Source organism: Tinamus guttatus, unplaced genomic scaffold (genome assembly GCF_059628265.1).
Source record: "Tinamus guttatus ecotype Peru unplaced genomic scaffold, ASM5962826v1 Tinamus_guttatus_pri_ptg000218l, whole genome shotgun sequence".
Taxonomy (NCBI): domain Eukaryota; kingdom Metazoa; phylum Chordata; class Aves; order Tinamiformes; family Tinamidae; genus Tinamus; species Tinamus guttatus.
Genome location: NW_028288752.1, coordinates 3,968,755 through 3,988,263, shown reverse-complemented (window position 1 = coordinate 3,988,263; position 19,509 = coordinate 3,968,755). Strand labels below are relative to the sequence as shown.

The window sequence follows — 19,509 nt, the reverse complement described above, 5'->3', positions numbered from 1 at the left end:
ATACCCCCGTTGCTGTTTTTTATGACAAAAGTGTCCTTTAATGTGCAGAGCAGGAAACTCTGAATCCTCCAGCCTGCTTTGTGCCGGTGTGCAGGTCACAGCAGTGCTCTGCCTTGTCTTACCTTGCTGCGCGTTAGGCGGGGGTGTGCGGCTTGCATGGACACAGCTGGGAGGATGAAGAGAGGAAATAACAGTGTGGCCTTGTCCCTGTCACGCGATGCACAATATACATGGTGCTAACGCAGTCCCTAAGGGGATGTTCCTTGCAGGGGGAGCTTTCTCATGATTAACTGTGCAATTATCACCTTATTTCTAGCTGCCTTAGATCAGGTTGAAATGGTAAAGCTTGAACCATGAACATTCCTCAAGGATGTTGAAGCTCATGTGTGAAGGTGTTTAATATGAAATAACAGGTTTGCTATTCTGTGGCCTTAAAATCCTATTGACCCCATCCATTGGTCAAGCATTTGGATGCTTAAAAAATATATAGTGTGAAAGCCCCAAGAAAGGTTTCTACTCATAAGTGTCATTATGCCTAGACATATGGTATTGATATCTGGATTTATATTTATTTTGTGTTTTAGGTTTATTATTTTTATTGAGATCTTGCAGTGAGAATCCTTAATTTTGCCTATTTTTCTATGTAGCTGCTGATGGGAATGGTTAAGAGTTGGCTTTTTCATAAGCTACATGGAGGGAAGGGTTATTAAACAGGAGCATTACATCATCTAACTCTTGGATTCCTGGACTTTTGTCTAAAGACAATCTTGGCAAACGTTTGAGTCTTCCCTTGTGCGAAGCCTGGTGAGGTGTCTTCACTAATGAAAGGTAGAAACTGCAAAGCTCAGGCATACTTGTTTCCCACCTCTCATGTCTTCCTGTTGGTGTGCAGGAGCTGTCTGCTCCTGTCTGTTCACACAATCCTGGTTTGCGTGTGCTGCAAAACTCAGACCACATCTTTTGGTTGTGCTTGTTCCTTGTGGCACCTCAGGTTCCTCTTTGCCAAAAGAGGTGAAACCATCTCATTGACACTTACAAATACTTGGAGCTTTCCAAAGTGATAGAAATGGGAACATGACAGATATGTACACTTGGAATGCTCAAGAACAAGAGTGTATTTGTCTAGCTGTTAATGTTGTTTATAAATTACTCTGAATTAACCTAATGCAATAATGGACAGATCCAGAGGCATTATTTAGTCTTTTACAGGTTAACTTTAAATGCTGTGTAACTCTATTTGCAGTTTAATGTGTGGCATGCAAAACCTGGCAGACTATTCAAATTTATTTTTTAAAAAATTTACACCAGCCTCAAAAGGAAGGTCGCTATTCTGCGTTGTATAGTCGTCTTAAGGATTTGGTCAACTTACCCATTTTTATTTTATTCAGAGTTTCTGATGCAATTTGTTTAGCAGGTTGCAGAAAGGACATGTTTTACTTAAATTTGTATTTTAGAGCAATAATTCCAGTGCTGGGGATTAAGCTGTATAAAGATTAAGCACTGTAAGCCTTACACTTCAAAAATACTGCTCAAAATCAGTGCAACTTTTACCTGCTAAAGTAACTGAAAAATAAATCTATAAAGCACTGGCTTTGTAAGAGAAATGGCTCTCCTGGGTCTTTACTGGTTCGAGGGATAGAGCTATAAAATTGGTAAAGCTGAACATTAATAATACTGCATGATCAAGCAAGAAAGAATCACATTATTTTAGTTGCTTTGATTGTCACAAACCTATCCTAATGCTTGCCTGTTGGTTGTTTGTACAGTTTTTAAGAAATATTACTACTATGGGCGCACAGGAGACAGTTACTTGGAAAAAGCACGAATTGATGCTATTCCAAACTTCGGCATCAATACCACCTTCTTGATGAATTCATCAGTGAGCAGATCCATGTCCTTAGAGAATCAAACAGGCACTCATGATGTGCATTATGGACGTGAAACTGCTGTCCTTAGTCTCATGTTGATGTTGGGTACCCTTTGGCTTGGTTATACGCTCTATCAGTTTAAGAAAAGGTGAGTTGCTTTAGTCTTGGAGCTCAGAATACTCATTATTTCATATTACCCTTAATAAATTGCTGGTGATTCAGACTAATTTTGAACACCAGTGCAAACAGGTGGAACTCTTCCATTAGCTGAAATAGCCAAAGCTGAAGGAGAACTTGGCTGGCCACCTGACAATTGTTGGTAGTAGAACAAAATGTCCAGTCACTGGAAGATGCATGTGTATGTTTGGTGTCACAAGTGTTCTTTAGAAAGCTTTGAGCCATGTTTTTCACATTGGAACTCTTGTGACTTTCCCTGATTAGGCATTGATTCATTTTTGAAGGCGTGGGAGGGGGCAAGAACATCATCCCCAATAATATTAGAAGGTTTATCGGGAAGAGACCTTCACTGTGTTCTTGAGTAATGGGGGTGTTACTGCTGTTTTCTTAAACTCATCACTCTAAATGCCTGAATAAGCAAATAAAACAAGAGTGGGAATTGGGCACAAACACAATGGTACTGGAAGACTCCTTTCTAGTTTGCATCTTAGTTTCTTATTTCTTTGAGTCTTGCTTATTTTCATCAGTCTTGGAAGGGTAGATCCCCAAGAGCTTGGGGCTGAATTCTGCACTCCCAGCATCTCTAAAATTGCAACATTGGACTGAATACTCAATTGGTAGAAATTGAACGTGATTTGGGGTAAGCAGTTGTGCCATCAGTGTGATGTTGATGAGAGTTGTTTTTGTCTTAAATTGCAGCCCGTATTTGCATGCCAGAGTCCGTGAAATTCTGTCTGACTGTGCCTTACCAATTTCAGTTCTGACTTTCTCTATTGTGGGCTCCTATATCTTCAAGGAAATAGAAAGTAAGTTATCTTGTTGTTTTCTGAAATTCTGGGGAAAACATTTAAGGTTGAAAATGTATTGGTAATGCTCTCATTGTTTAACTATCTCAGTGCTTCTGTGTAATTGTCTAAATGTGTATAAAGACAATCCTAACTTATTCAATCTTAGATTTAAATCATTCAAAAATCTAATCAAAAGGGACTGCTTTTTTTCTTTTTCTAGAAAAAAAACTCAAGTGTGTCTTTCAGTCTGAATGTAATCTAAAGTATGGATCTCTAACAATAAAGAAGATCAACAATTTCTGGCAGAGAACAAAGGACAGGGTAATTAGTAGGCAGGAAGGGTTGCTGCCAGTTTTGCAGACGTAGGGTTGATGATCCCAGTCAGTCCTGTTTGTCTCCACTTTACGTCTTCCTAATTTAGGTGAAATGGTGCAGAGCATCTGGGCAGCTCTAAGTTACATGAGGAAATCTAAAAACGATACACCATTCATTGGCCAAATAGATCAACTTTTCCATATCAGGAAGTGATAATGAGGACAGGAATTGCATTGTCCCATGATGACGTGAATAGGTGATGTGAGGAAATGTATGGAAACAAATAAGAAATTAATTTTTTCTAATGGCCATTTCATCCAGTTGGATTGTAAATTGATGCATTGCCATCTGTAGCTTGTCCTTAGTGATAGATTTCTTCCACTGGCAGAAAGGGACACATTTATACTGAAGTGCCTTGCACAGATTTTTGGATACAGGCAAATTTTTAAAATGCCTCTGAGTAAATCAACTGAGCAGGAATCTACAGTTGATTAGAATTAAAGACTTCTAATCTAAAAATACCTTGCATCTGTAGGAAACAAACCTCCCTCCTGTTTCTCAAATACGCTCACCACCTTACTAGAACTAGCCATAATTTGCCAAAGCAGGATGGTATCCAAGTTGTAAGAGCAGAGAGTAAAGCTAACCTAAAAATGCTGGATGGGCATATTTTGAGGCCTTCTGGCTCTTGTATGCCAGAGAACATAACTTGCTTGATGTGTTGATTTCCCCATAGTTCATAATATGGGTAAAACATGGCTCCACTCCATGCTGATAGTTGAATAAGAAGGTGCAGCTTAACATCATTCCTCTCTTCTTTGCAGTGTCCAAATTTAACTACAACCCATCCGAGAGCTTGTTTGTGCTGGCCCCAGTCCGGTCTCTCTCCATTGGGTCGGTGATGAGTGCCATGGGGCTGGGATTCCTCCTCTCGATGCTGTTCTTCATAGAGCAGAACATTGTGGCCTCGCTCACAAACGCCCCGGAGAACAGGTAATGCTTTGGGCATTTCCTCTGCCTCTACTGAGGGCAAATCTAGAGCATGTTCCCAGCAGCACCATTACTGGTGTTCTTAGTAATCCAATGGGTTGATGTGGGCAGGTACCCTGGACCTCTATTTTCTGTTTTTACTGCTGAAATGTGGTTGACTGAAAAGCCGTGTTCAAAAATATGACAGTATATTAATCTGGGAGAGGTGGTTCTGGTTTCTCCATTGTTGTCTTATTCTGGGTATTGCTGTGCTCAGACTTCTGCTGCCCAATATTGGGAATAGTAATCTGCAGAAGGGAACAAAAATCTAAATTGAGAAGATTAATTTTACTAATCTAGTGTGAATGATAACTAATATGAAAATTATTATTACCATGTTTCCCTCCTTTCCTCTACTAAATTTCCCCTGCAGACTGAACTTTGAGCACAACTAGTTTGGATTAGGAAAGATCCTCAATGTCTACTTTTCAGAACTTCTCTTGTAGAGATGAAAGTAATATTTCTGTTTAATGCCCTAAAGTGTCCAAAGGCTGGTAGTGTGGCAGTAAGTCAAAAATGCAAAACATCAATGAGCTGAGCTCCTCAGACCATTGTAGGAATGTTATGTACCACTAACTGTTTAGTGATCGACTGATGTGGTCACTTAAATTGCTCTTGGTATATAGAGAACTTAATGTAAAGCTGGTCATCTGGCTAAGCAATGTCTTAGGATCATGTGCTGCACTTGAGCATCAGAGGATTCATCTTTGAGCTGCTTGTGATTAATTTGGAAGATGGAAGCAGAGTAGAACAGTGTGTCTAATATATTTTCAGTTTTATCTGATGGGTCTGATTTATGTGCAAACTTGAGTCAAGATTTTACAGTATTAAAATATTCTCTTTGAAGTTTTTGTGCCAGCTGTGATCAGATATGGTACCAAAAATGAACATATACAACACTTTTTCCAGGGAAACTGCCATGTCTCAGGATTTTTCTGTTATTGTAATGTGTGAGAGGGTTTTTCTCCTTGAATAAGCTTGCATTAACATTCTCTGTATTGTAGCTGAAGTTTTATTGGGTTGGGGAGAAGACAAGCACAAAGCTGTTCATACTGCTTTGGTTTTCTTTGGCCACTTAAATTTTCCTCTTCTCTGATTGCATCCCATTTAAGCAAAATGCTGCATTAATTCGTAATATAAATGGGTCACTTTTTTCCTTACGTGGATCTCAAACCTACCACTAGTGTCCCACTAGAATATAAATTATTCTTTGTAGTTTCTGTAGTATTTTTCAAAATGCTTCATAATGTATTATGGATCATTCTTCATAATATTGTAAATGAGACTGAGCTTGTGCCTGATCAGGTGTCAGAGCATGTTTTTTGTAGAGAAGATAAGCTAGGACTTGCCATCTGTTTTGGATACCATCAGAGTATAAAAATGCCATGGACATCTGCACCTGTAGTTCTACATTAGCTGTCTTGGCCAAATGGAAAGCATTATTAGTGCCCTCCAAAGGTAATGATTTCTTCCTGGAGAATAAATGAGGAAAAAGTAATGCCCCAAAATACTCTCCTGTACCTTGCTAAAGAATAATCAATGCAAAATATCAGTAAAATATCAGACAGCCAGTGGGCCACCATGGAACATAAGGAAACATGGAAGCTCAGTAGATTTTTATCTACACTCTCATCTCATCAGTGTTGCAAGACTGCTGAGACCAAACAGTATCCCAGGGGAACTAAAATGATGCTGGTACTAGATGCATAGCTTTGACTTGTAAAGCCCTCCAAAAGGGCAATCAAACAATAGATGAATACCCTGGGGATGCTGGAGATGCTTTTGCCCTGAGTAAGCAACACGTGAGCTTGGGCTGTGCTCCCAAAGCATGAGCCACCACAGGAAGCATGTCTACAGCCACACAGTCTGCAACCCACCCTTCCTGACAGCATCTTTCAGCTTCAGAGATGTTGCAATGTAGACATGTCTCATCTAGTCACTATGTGGTCTTCTCTGTCAATGGAGGTGGACACTTCCTGTGAGGAGGTGATTCTTATTCAAAAACTGGATTCCACCCAAAATGTTTGCCCAAGCTTTGCCCTTTGAGAGAGCCTGGGTATCTTAAGATCTCCTTTATGTACAGTCATCTTCTAGCCCCGTGTGCCTCATGTCCTGTAACACTTCGTATGGCTCATAAGTGGTGAGTTGAGCCTGCTTGAGTGGGATGAACCTCTCATGTCTGAGTTCCCTTTCTAGTTGCCTGTGCTTAAAGATCAATTCAGCTAATCCTTTGTGGCTGTTGCATCAGGGTGAGCTGAACAGTTTTCAGGGTCCTACTATCCAGGTGCAGAAGCAGAACTGCAGGTCTTAACTTGGCAATCAAAATCCGAGAGCTCTATCTTTCTGTTTTTTCTGAATTTTACTCAAAACATCTCAGCAGTTGTCACTAGCTGGATACGTTCAAGAAGAGTCCAGACTCTGCAAAAACAGTAAGTTTAAAGTAGATGCACTGAAGTGTTAGCAGCCACTCTAACACTCCTTAACACAGTGAATGAGGAATAGCCAAATCCTTTATGAAGGCTGTTAACTTCCATCTCCTCTAACAAAGTGGAAAGTACCCTGTGTTCACTAAAGTTAGCATGTTGCCTTGGTTGACTATCTAAGAGAAGATGATACTTAATGAATTCATGTCCTATTTTCTTACCATGCAGTAACACTTACATAACTGTAATGGATTACTCTGTACTGAACACTCGTGCAGCTGCTTCTGGGTCTGCTTGTGGGAGAGGATAGAGATCAGGATTAAAAGCAAGAAGGCTGGGGAAACTCCAGTGCTTGTAGTTTTGCAAACTGTACCCAGATTTCTAGGTAGTGCCTCTGTGGGCTCTGCCAGAAGATGTGACTGGAGTATTTTGGGTGGATGCCACCATAATTGGAGCTGCAAAACACTGAATAAATTTTCATGAGCTGTTTTGGTGGGTTGCCTTTCTGCTCAGGATTTTTCTTTCAACAAGATGGTCTTTTCGCAGAGCAACTATCAAGTTTCACTACCTGTAGCTTTCATGTAGTATAGCCTATAAAGCAGCAGATGGGTGAAATTGTGCTGTGTGTGGAATGAACTTCAGTGTCTAGTGTTCAGGCTCACTTCAGCAAGAGTGGCCCTGTTATTTTTAGAAATGCTAAAAACTTCCATGAACTTGCTAAAATGCTAAAAACTTCCTGTTTCAGGTTGGTGAAGGGAACAGCCTATCACTGGGACCTCCTGCTTGTTGCACTGATCAACACAGGGCTGTCCATCTTCGGCCTGCCGTGGATCCACGCTGCCTTCCCTCACTCCCCGATGCATGTCCGTGCTCTGGCCTATGTGGAAGAGAGGGTGGAAAATGGACACATCTATGAGACGTGAGTAAGAGGTGACATGCCCACAGAGGAGATGGCAGAGTAGAGATGGACGTGGCATTAAGTTCCTTTTTTGTCATGTTTGCATGAGACAGACTTTGGAATTTTGTGCTGTAGGAACAGCCTCTGATAACCCAACCTACAGACACTGCACTGAGTTTGCCAATACAGCTGTAGCTGAATTGGAAGAGAGGTCCTATAACCACAGAGCTGTCTAGTCCTCCATTCTAGGCTTGACTTGTGGCTTCCTAATCAGTTGGGTACAGTGGGATATGTGGTTGAAAAGTCTGTCCCCTTGCAAAGACCTGCAAGGGAGAAGGAGAAATGGAAGATGCATCCAAAGCCACCTCAGCCAGCTGGCTTAGCTTGTGACCCAGCATCATCCTAAAGTGCCTGTTTTAGCAGAGCCTTTTAGGGGAGTTTCTGCTCTTATCAGTGGATGGAGGCACATTAAGAGACAGTTGGCCTCTTGATGTAGATTGCCTTCTTAAATAGTGTTTGCTGAGGTCCTTTTGTTGGATTCCTCCCTGTGAAAGGCTGAGGAGATGTTTTGGCTAGGTTCTCACCAGATCTTTCCAGATATTCTTGCCAGAAAATATCCCATCTGATTCATTGCTTGAAACCTGTCTGGTGGTTATTACAAAGGGCAGGAAAAATGCAGCTTTATTTCAGAGCATCCATAGCATCTTTGACCACATTTCAGATAGACAAAGGCTTATTTAATATTTTATTTCATGGTTTTATACAAAAATGTTTGTGCTCAGATCCGACCTTTTTCTTTAAGAACAGGTTTTGCTGCTCTCAGTTGTCCAGCACTGTCTTTTATTGGAGACATACTTAAAAAACAATTTCTCATGAAAACTCCTCCGAAATAGAGATTATCTGGTCTGTTTGATCTCAGTACATTACACTTCAGGGCTTTAACCTCAGAAGTGGTAATTTCCACTTGCATTCCATTAGTTTTAATTATCCTGACTTTGTTTCCATTTTCAGAGTCATCACTTATCAAAAATGAGACTAAGTGGTCATTTACTTTAGGGGATAGAGCTGCTCTGCCTTTTAATTTCAGTCTTGCCTTCATACTCTGCTGCCTCCTGACAGTCCAACCCAGCACAGCTGCTTGTTGTCAGTGATGGACAGGCTTCACCATCACATCCAGGAACAGCTGAGCCCTGCTGTTCCTTGCAATGCTTTTACAGCCTTTTTCTGGGAGAGCAACCCCTGTGCTGATGGTCCTATTAGTATTTCTTGGCATAGGAGAAGCCATAATGTATCTCCACCTCAAACTTTGTAATTTCAGTTGCTTTAAACAGCTCTGCAGGGTTTTAATCCTTGCTATTGCTCCTTGAATCTGTAATTTGCTCTGAGATAGAGAATTTACCTTTTGATACCTATTTATCAAGCGTCCCTGTGGCATCCTCTGCTCCTTCCTGCAGCTGCCCCAAAAGAGCATGGCAGATCCCTTTGGCCTTTAATCACCAGAGCCGAAGCTATGCGAAGGTGCTCGGTGAGATGGAGGAGGGATGCCCTGCGTAATTGCACTAAGCTGTTCCCTTATGGCCCTGCTCTTTGCTGGAGGCAAGTGGGTGGTTAGATGCTCTGAACTGGATGTTGCAGGGGGCGCAGGGAGTCAGTATTCCCCCACTGCTTGAATTTCCTTTGAAATGGAAGCTGCTTGTTCCCTGTGCTATAAACAGGAGGCTCCATGCGATGTGGTCATCTTTCCTTTTTTTTCTATTTTTTTCCTTAGTTAGCTTTGCTAGAAGAGATTTGTACTAAAGCTCAATTAAAAAATCAAGAAGAGTTCCCTCAGCACTGGTTCCCTTGGAAGGCTCCTTTCCTGCACTTGGAAATCAAAGCACTCAGTGAACATAATATAAACAAGAATAAAGATCTGTCACAATGAAAGCAAGTTCTTCTCCCCTGTAGAGTAACAACTTGAGTTGGATGTGGACTGACCTTGGAATCCCTAAATAGGCTGTCATTAGGCGTATGTAAGAAGTCAGAAATGGCTAATCCTATGCTATCTGTATTAAAGGATTCTGGGGGAAGCAAGTTTGGATGGATCACTTTAATCTCCCAAAATTACTTCATTTTCATTGCAGCACAAGATATTTTCTCAAGGGCTAAACAAGCTCTTGAATACATTGAAAATTCCAGGTATCTTCTGTTGGCTTAATACGACTGCCCTTTATGTCCTTACGTTTGAAATAAAAACAGTGGAAGACCCTAACATTTCCTCTTCTAATAATGAACTTGCTAAAATATCTTGAAGGCAAATTGAGACCATTGTGAGAATGGAGTCTAGCTTGAGAACCTCACCTCAAAAATTAGTTTCCCCAGAAATAACTGACTTTTTTTCTTTTCCCCTCAAAAGTTTGCCTTGTAGCTTGCATGATGACAAAGCAGGGGGGATTTCTTGTTCTAACTCAGTAGGACAAAAATAATCAGTGCATCCCTTCCCTTTTGCTTACTGGGTCATTTGAGAGGCTCTAAAAGGCAAAAGCCTGGTGGTTCTGCTAGCTCTAAGTGGCCAGGCTCTTCCTTTATTACACTATTAGATTAGTCTGAATTAGCCTAGCATTTGCACTTGAAGCTTGCTTGGCTCTGTCATCTCCAAGATTTTTTTCTTCTGCCTTCCTCTAACCCTGGAGGCTGTGAAAATGATGCCCAGTGAGATCTAACTGAAGCCCTAATGCTTCCAGAGCTGGCAAGGAGCAGGGAGCTGTGCAGGGAGCACAATGGAAAGAACTGCTGGGCTCTCCCTCAAGTTCTGCAGGTGTTAGCAGGACCCTCTGGCCATTGGGTCTGGAGAAAGCAGAAGTAGGCTGGTTTCTGTTTAAATCTACCTGGAGTTGTTCAGAAGTTAATACCTCCAGGGTCTCTTCTGTGCATCTTCTCTTGGTAATGCTGGATAATATGTGCAGTCTTTGCTCACCAAGGAATTTCAGGGTTGTCCTCAAGACTCTGCACTGTTGGCAGTTTTTGACTGCTGTCACTTGGGTCCTGTGACTGCCAGTGTTTTATCACACTATCCAGATCTTGCAAGACAGCACTTAGACTGTTAATTTTCTCTCCAAATATTGAGGGCGACAGCTTCATCTGTCTCCCAACAAGTTTATGTTCTTTAATGCACAAATATAAGAGATTTGAAGTTCAGTCTGACCTTGCTTATAAGCAGGACTCTGAAAAACTCAATATTGAAAGAATTTAATGTAAGCAGCTGGCAGTTGTCTTTAGGACAGAAGGGATTATGAAGTCCCAGCACTGTGTATATAAAAGAAGAAAATATGTTCTGTTGGATCTTAAGTCTGGCTCTTGTGTTAATCTCTACTGCATAGAGGGTTAATTTGAAATATGAGGTTTCATGTCCAGGGAGCGAGACCAGTAGGCTTCACTAAAGCAGCCTGTGAACAAGCATGTTCCTACTGATAGAGGGGTGTTTAATCACTAGTGATTATCCACTGAATTGGTGTGTCTTCTTTCTCAGATATGTGCAAGAATCCTTCTTTTTCTACTTGTGGGAGCCTTGAGAGAGAACTTTTCTTTCTTTCTTGTCCCTCTCGCAGCCCCAAAGTAGACTCTGAAAATTGCTGTGCAATTTCCTGTGAGTGCAGTGTGTTGTGGGGTTTATTTATTTATTTTTCCAGGGTTTAAAAATATCAATCTGTGGTCCGTCAACTCTGGCAAATTTGCATTAATTACATGTTTTGCATGGTAATGGACAATTTGCAGCACAACTGCTTTAATCCACAGCAGAATGAAATTTCTAGCTCCCTCCATAGTGGTCTTGGCATTCCCCCCATGTAAACAGAGATCCTCACATACATCAAAATGCTGACTCTATCAGGAGTGTGGGCTTGTGTGTGTGTGTTTTCTTTCAAACAAGAGGTTCTCTGGTTCCTGTGGAAGTCAGTGAGCTTTCTTTTGGATAAAAGCCAATTGCATATGCATTGAGTAAATCAAAGAAGTTTATTGCTCAGAGGTTTCTTGTGTTTTGGGGGTATGTTTGTGTTTGTTTTTTAGGTTTTTGTTTTCCCTCCTTCCCAGTATGCTAAACTGAATCAGTTTAGAGGGTAATATAGTTCAGGATTGGGTCTGTGCAGCTTTGGAGATAACAGGGAAGGGGGAATTTGGCACTTTTTCAGCTGCTCTGTTTGAGTTGTGGATTAAGTGTCATCTGGTCTGGGTCCAAGAGCTCTGTCTTCTCGGTGTCAGCTCAGGGCTAGAAATGCTGATCTCAGTGCTGTGGAGATGAGCTGTCCTCTATGGGTGGCACGTGTCCTGGATGGCCTCAGTTATATGTGTGGTATTTGATTCTTAGCCTCACCTCATTCCGATCCTCTTGCCTCCAGGATTGTGAGCGTGAAGGAGACCCGACTGACAAGCCTAGTGGCCAACTTCTTCGTTGGCCTCTCGTTCCTGCTCCTCCCTTTCCCTCTTCAGTGGATCCCAAAGCCAGTCCTCTATGGCCTCTTCTTATACATCGCACTGACTTCCATAGACGGGAACCAGCTCTTTGAGAGGGTGGCTCTGCTGCTGAAAGAACAGGTATGTAGGTTGGCATGTCCTGCAATCTTGGGGCCAACGAGATGCTAATGCTGGGAGCTAGTGGTGCAAGGAGCATTCTTATCCCTGAAGCCACACTTCCTGGAGCCTGATTTCCACCTGCTCCCTGTACCTCATGCATCACTTTCCTCTCTTTGTGTAAAGAAGAGGTGAAATTTGATGTCTCTGGCTTAGCTTGGCTGGCCCTGGTATGTGTGCAAGAAAAGTCTCATATTAAAGCAGGCAAATGAGTAAGGAAATTATGCACCCCAAAATGGCACTGTTATTGGATTTTAAAAAAAGCAACAGAAGAACTGTTCATCGAAACAAACTTTTTCTTTACTGAAGTTCTGCATAAACTGTCTTTCACATTTCCCTGCCTTGAAAGCTTTGGGGTTTTCCTGTTCAGAGCAGCCTCAGATGATCCTTCTCTTTTCAGTTTGCTTGCAAGAGCTCTAGAGCCCCTTTCACCAGCAGACAGCTGAGTGAGCACAAATAGCTGCCTCCCATGAAGATATCACCAAAACTGTGTTAGATACAAGCCAAAAATAAGTTCAAACAATGACTTTTAAAAAGTATTCTTGCCTGCTGAATATAGGGGTTTTAAGTCCTAAAAATCCATTGTGATTTGTTAACTGCAGAGCACATACACCTTGTTAAGAATAATAATGTCAGGAAATAATGATTTCTTTTTTCCCCTCAAACCAAGTTTCAGAACAGGTTGTTTTTTGTCTTCCAGTTTAATTTTTTTGACTTCTGTTAAATTCCACATGACAGTTTTTTGCAAGTCAAAACAAAATGACTTGCATTATTGAAATCCTTCTGATGTGGGATGAAAACAAATCTGGGAGATCTACTTTTGAGCTGTCGATATTACAAGTGCCGAGAAGGCATTAGTTTGCAGTGTAGGCGGTATCTGGGAGCAGTAACAAGTCTCCAGCTCGCCTTATGTTGTATAACAAGGGTCAAGGGCTTAAGCCCTTGGCTCTGCACCTCTGCTAATCTTTCTTGATCTCTAATATTATATCTCGGTGGCTAGAACTGTGAAATCTGAAGAAAGCTTACATTTGTCATGTCAATTTTCAAATGAAGAATGAATAGTTACTGGTGTACATGGAATATTACTTCTGGTTTTAGTACAAATTATGCTTGGAATTTTCCAAGCTTTGGTCTGGAAAATTAAAAAATATTCTCATATATGGATCTTTCCCCTTTCTGGAAACCTTTTAATGAGTCATGGCACAATCTGAAATCCACTGAGTCTATATCTGTGCCAGCAGACAGTCGCTCATTCCCTTCACTGATGTATAGACAGTGAGTCAAAGCCTGCATCAGACATGAGCAAGTAACTGTCAGAAGAAACCACGAGGAATATTTAGCTTATTAATGTCATCTTTTCCCCTCCTTCTCAAAAAATGAGTGGCTTGGATGAGTATAAGCAATCTGAGTACAGTCTCTTCTATCATCTCCTGAATCTGACCCTGTGCAATTCCTCTGTGAGGGTTCAGGCAGGGTAGCTGATCATGAGTGTGTTGGGTGTGATAAGCAGAGCTCAGAAGGCTGTGAAATAATGAGGAGTTCTGGTTTGGGGTAGAGGAACCATCTAGCAACCCCCAACACATCTGTTTACCGCCACCACACTGCAGAGCCTTCATGTGTTGCTGCAAAGCCCTGATAATCCTTTTCAGGGGAATCTCATCAAAGTATTTTGTTGCCCTCCAGATCCTCCTAAGCCAATTCTAGCTGCATGGTATGGACTTTTTCTCCCAGATTTCTAGTGCTCAGTTATCTTCTGAGTGTTGTTGCCAGTGGTGTGCTTTAAAGCATTTAACTCTACAAACCCTGTGTCTAGTGGCTGAACCTATCAAGGACTGATATTGATGCGCTGTGTGTGTGTATGAATGCGACATTCTTAAATCCCTGATATCCAAAGGTCTGTGCTCTACCCTGCAGTCACAATTCCATGTTGCTCTGTGTAACACGTAATTCTTCCCTTTCCAGACTGCTTATCCTCCGACACATTACATCCGCAGAGTGCCCCAGAGGAAGATCCACTATTTCACAGGCTTGCAGGTCCTGCAGCTCCTCATTCTCTGTGGGTTTGGCATGTCACCATTGCCCTACATGAAGATGATCTTCCCACTCATCATGATCGGAATGATCCCAATCAGGTATGGTGCTCTTTGTGGCAAAGCTTGGCTGTGTTTTGCCAGTGTTCCCTGCTTTTTAACTTCGGTGTTGGACTTAGTGTGAGCAGTCACAGAGGGACCTCTTGTAGTTTTGAACTGTGTCCTGGGAGTGGTTGGTGACCTTCCCTGGACTTCCCTGCTCTTCCTCTGGCACAGGACAAAATGTCATTACCCTGCTGGGTTCTGCAAAGGGATATGAGCGGGCAGGTGCTGTTCTTTCCACTAGCAGGGAGGTAATTAAGTCTCCTATAGCAGTGCTTCCAAGATATCATTCTTCCTTGGAAGCCTCCTCTCTAGATATTTGATCACGTTCCTCCTTGGTTTGCGAACTGGCTTTCTGTGATCTGTACTCAGAGAGCAGAACTAGATACTTGATGCAAGGGGTCATTACACCTAATGTGGGGCTGTACTGGGATAAAGTAACCTTGCCGTAACCTCTACCATACCAAATTATCTTAGTTAGGTCAAACTGGCCCCTTTTAGCCTTAAAATATATTCTCTAAAATTGGGAGGATCTTGCAATATCGTGCAGCATTGGAGGCGGTGTTGAGAAATTACATTAGCTTGTTCTTGAATGTTCATTAAACAATGACTGCCCTTAATTCTCCAGTTAAATCATTCATGCTCTCCATCCTTTGGACATAATGAGAAGCCATAATAAGATCTTGGAAAGAGCGTATCTGTCTCCAGCCCCTTCGGTTATTTTTAGGCCAGTGAAAGCATCCAGTGATATCTGGTTGTCTTTGAACTCGCAATCTCAGACTTTCCATCTGATCTGAAAGTTCAGGATTGTTGCAGATTATCACAAAGGCAGCTATTGTGATGTTTTCTTGGATGGTAACGACGGATCCAGCTCTTTCCAAAACAAAAGCACATGTCATAACTACCATGGCTTCCAACTGGCTTAGGTTAATTAGGCTGGGGTTTTCAGATGAATATCTGAAGAAAAAAAAATGCTGACTTAATCATCTAAACATCCATTAGCAATAAAATTTGGTCCCACATATCTATACCGTTCTTGCCACTCCTTTTTTGTTTTTCTGCAATTTCTGCAAGAAATTGCTTGCTCAGATAAAGCTTGCAGCAAAACTGAGTTGAGGTAGTAGCAGCAAGCATGAGGATTTCTGGGGGAGCTGGAAGAGAATGGCTCTGCTGTTGCAAGAGCTGTTCAGAATGAGGGGAGCTCATGATCTGGGTGACTGCCTTTTGTGCAGAGCTATCTGAAGGGTGAGTTTCCATGTAGGAGTTATGGAGTTAGCATTCCAAGTAACAGGATTCAGCTGGGTATTTATTTTGAGGGTATAGGTGGTGGGGTTTTGTTTTCGTGTTTTTTTTTTTTTTTTAATCCAAGGGCAGAGGACTATAGAAGTGTCTTAAAATCATCCCAAGGTGCTTTTCAAGCCTAAACAAAAGTTTGAAACGCCAAACAGCTTATTCCTATGGTAGGAGTCATTCCCAACCCTTCACATAGGTATTGCTTTGGGTGAGTGGTTAAACAGCTGGTAAACACTTGGTTTGTGTGCAGTGGTGGGTGACTGGCTCCTGTGGGAATTGCACATCTCCAAACAAGACAGCCCAATAAAGCAAAGCTGCTTTTTCCAAATACTCAAGTATTAGAAGTAATATAACAGGCTAAGTTGATGGAGGGTGCTGTGTCAACCTGATTCTGTGACAACTAGGTTATTCCATGGTGATATATATATATATATATATATATATATATTCTTGAATAAATAAGATGCTCTCAGCTCTTTGCTAACTTGCTGTCCTTTCCTGAGCAAGCTTTTCTACTGTCTGGATAATCAGCCCAGGGGAAAACTGATGTGTACTACCTGGCACAATAAATCCAAAAAAAAAAAAAAAAAAAAACCCAACAAACAAAACACACACACACAAAAAAAAAACCACCCTTTATCTTCCCTTTGGAAGGTAGCACCACTGTGCAGGACACTTTAGTTTTAGAGGAAAAAAAAAAAAGGCATTTCCACAAAGATTTGGTAGTTTATATGAAGCAGAGTGGAAGAGAAGAAATGAGGGAACATTTTCCTCATGGGTGGTGTGTCAGCATGAAGGATGTTGTATCTCAAGGGCTTCTCATTACTGTGGTATTACAACATGTCAGGAGGAAATGTGATCCCTATAGGTATCCCAAATTCCTGTCTTGGATTCGGAGCCTTATGGTTATTAGTTTTTGGTTATGTTTTAATCCCTGCTCCAAGGAGTATTTTTAATGTTCAGAGAAGTGGATAAAATGCTGCCTTTTCAATTTCTTCCAATGACATTCTAATCATTTTGCTTCATGACAGATCAATTTGAAGAGATTATGGCATTTCTCAGTACTAAGTGCTGTTTGAGATCTCTTTCCAGTATTGAAAAGGCTCTTCCAAGTCTACTGGTGTTTCAGTCTTGTTTCAGCAGCTAAAAAACTTTCTTGTTATGCAACAAAGTGTCAAACTATAAATATGCAGTAGGATTTAATGAAGAGAGCAATTTTACAGCATACTGTTATAATGCTTTGCCTTTTTCACCCAAATACCTTGTCACAAGGGTGTTTTTTGAAGGGGGAGGGAGAAAAAAGGTAACATAAATGCTGTCCTCATACTCCAGTGAAAGTCAGGCACACGAGGTAGGCACGGAGCTCTGCCAGCAGCTGGAGGACTGAACATCACAGCCCTGCTTAGCCTTTTGCAGTGATCTCAAGTCCTGCAGACAAAACTTCTACGGTTCAAAAGACTGCAGAGTTCCTGGGTGCTTATTAAAACCTCCAGTTGGGAAAAGTGGAAGAGGTGGCTCTGGGATGCTGAAGGACTGAGATCCTGTAATGCACGTAACTTTCATATCATGGTCTCAGACAGCCTTGTGACCTTAGGGGAGGATTTCTGCTATGTGTTCTGCATGCCTCGTATTGGCAGGGTCATTGGGAGGGTGCAGGGCTGTAGGGTGTAAGGTCTGTGTGTGGGGAAAACTACAGGGAGACCACTGAAATGGGTAATTGCTTATTATAAATTATTGTTTTTGACCATATAACCTGTCTGTATGCAAGCTAGGGTAACCAAGTGCCCTGTACAAAGCAGGAGCATAGCTGTGGCTCAAGCGAGACTGTACATTTTTGGTACTTCCTTCAAAACCCCTTTGCAACAGAGTGCCCTTGGGCAGCAGTTCTCTGCTGTGTGAGGAAGACAAACTCCTCCCTCCTAAACAGACATGGGGAGATTTTTTCCAAGACATCTGCACTGCTGTTTCCATAATTGCTGCATTTGCTTGCAGAATTGTTGTTTTTCTTTCCTCCTCCTCACCTGTGCTGCAGTTGTGTGAGTCTGTATGATCTTGAACAAACTTGTCGGAGAACGAACAGTGTTACAGTAATGAAATGGTAATAACCAGGCATTGATTCTCTCTTTGGTTCAATCTTAGGTATAACCTGCTCCCTAGGATCATTGAAGCCAAGTACTTAGATGCTATGGATGCAGAGCACTAAATAGGATTTGATGCACACAGAAGCATGAAGATGGCTCCTTTTGGAGTTGAAAGGACAGGGTGGCTTTGAGGCACAGAACAATTGATCTGCAGTTCTTTCTTTCACCACTTTCTGCTCTAATATGGCGTTGGCAATGCACAAATATTAAAGACCAACTGAGCGTTGAAGCGTCAGACCAAAACAGTCTTGGACTTGGAGGCCGATGCTCTTCAGAGCCTTGAGGCAAGCGAGCTTTACAGAAACATTACTTTCTACATCCCAAAACTGGAAACCCCAAAGATCAGCACATTCTATGGTTGGAGCATGCATTCCTAGTGTTGTCACACGTTCCCTTGTTTGGGGTGGGTGGGGACCCCTTTTCTATGCACCACATCCCTTTTTTTTTCAAAAACACTATTGATGTATAAGGACAGCAGCTTGACCCTTCTTTAACGGAATGACAATACTGTTCTGGAATTCTCAATTGTTTCCCATGTGTCCAGTATTCCCAAAATGGTATTCCAGGTGGGATGGCCTCATGGTAAGCCACTGCTGTCAGGAGAGGTGTGGCCATCTCTTCTGACCGAGTAGTGGAAGGGTTTGAAACAGTTTTAAATTGGACAGATAAAATCCACAGCTTTGAGTGTTTAATTCCTACGGAGGAGCTGGAGGTATTCAGGGGTTGGGCTCACCTGGTGATGCTGCTGAAATTGTATCTGGGTCTACGTTATTTGGGAATTATTTTGAATCTTTCTACCATTACTGCTCAATAATCAAATATGGAAGTGTGGTTTTGCACAACTGCCATGTTCTTGCTTGCACACAGATTCAGATTTGTCAAAGTGCAGTTGTTGATTGCATATACATATGTACAGTAGTGCCTATGTGTACATATATACATATGGATTTGTGTATATATTTTGCATAGATATACAAATAGGCCTGATTCTTTTGAAATATCAGAAGTGTTTTGTGCAATCAGTGTTACCTGTGATGTCTTGAGCATTTATTTGTTCTTTGCTTCAGTGCTGCTTTTTCTCATTTGAGATATGGTCACTTTTTTGTTATTTTGAAGCTGCTCATTTACTGTTTTTGTCCATATGTTGCTTTATTCAATTTTTTTCCTTCCCATGACTTCTAAGGTTATCATTCTGTCTTGATGCTCCAACATGTGAATTTTGCATTTAATTTTTATGTATAGCATGTAATGAAAGTTTCTTCTTGCCTAATGAATAATTGTTGGTCACTTCATTGTTTTTGTAGCTAATCTCATGTTTTTTTCCATGCTCCCAGACATTATATTATATTTCTGGATGAATCTAACTTCTGCTGTCTTTTATATTTCAGTTTAACTTTGCCTGTACAATGGTCAGTTTTCTTATCTGAAGTACTGTGAAACACGCTGTCTTTTAGTTGGGTCCTTTCCCTTTGCTGCACATACAGGTCACAGGTAAAGCATTAAGTAATAGATGGAGTTCTCAAGATGATGAGCTTTCAAAACTCATTTTGTCTTAGTAGAAATGAGGCAAGGGGAATATAAAGTGAAATGCAAATACATCAGATGAGCAGAGGGAAGACTTTTGCAAGTTGCTTGCCCAGAAAATAGCACAGTGTCTTATCAGCATGTGCACTAGTGATTAGGTATTTTTCTACATGGTGGAGAGGACAAATTTGGTGATGAGAGAGGAAGAATTTAGACAAAATGATCATATGCTGAAACCAAACCAGATTCAAGGCACTGTATTTACACTGAATGTCAGGTGGGGTTTCATCCTAGTGTAGTCCCTATGGTTTTAATG

At 41.4% G+C, this 19,509-nt stretch overlaps 1 protein-coding gene across 1 annotated transcript in view; it reads left to right on the top strand.

The window, feature by feature from the left end:
* Positions 1 to 17,985, top strand: part of SLC4A11 (solute carrier family 4 member 11) — an 85,337-nt gene extending 67,352 nt beyond the window's left edge. Inside the window, exons 15-21 of the mRNA XM_088524989.1 lie at positions 1,767 to 2,016; positions 2,745 to 2,851; positions 3,973 to 4,141; positions 7,346 to 7,519; positions 11,872 to 12,067; positions 14,066 to 14,235; positions 17,668 to 17,985. Coding sequence (XP_088381115.1) covers positions 1,767 to 2,016; positions 2,745 to 2,851; positions 3,973 to 4,141; positions 7,346 to 7,519; positions 11,872 to 12,067; positions 14,066 to 14,235; positions 17,668 to 17,731 — 1,130 coding nt within the window. The 3' untranslated portion in view covers positions 17,732 to 17,985. The remainder of the gene's footprint in view (positions 1 to 1,766; positions 2,017 to 2,744; positions 2,852 to 3,972; positions 4,142 to 7,345; positions 7,520 to 11,871; positions 12,068 to 14,065; positions 14,236 to 17,667) is intronic.
* Positions 17,986 to 19,509: the final 1,524 nt, after the last annotated feature.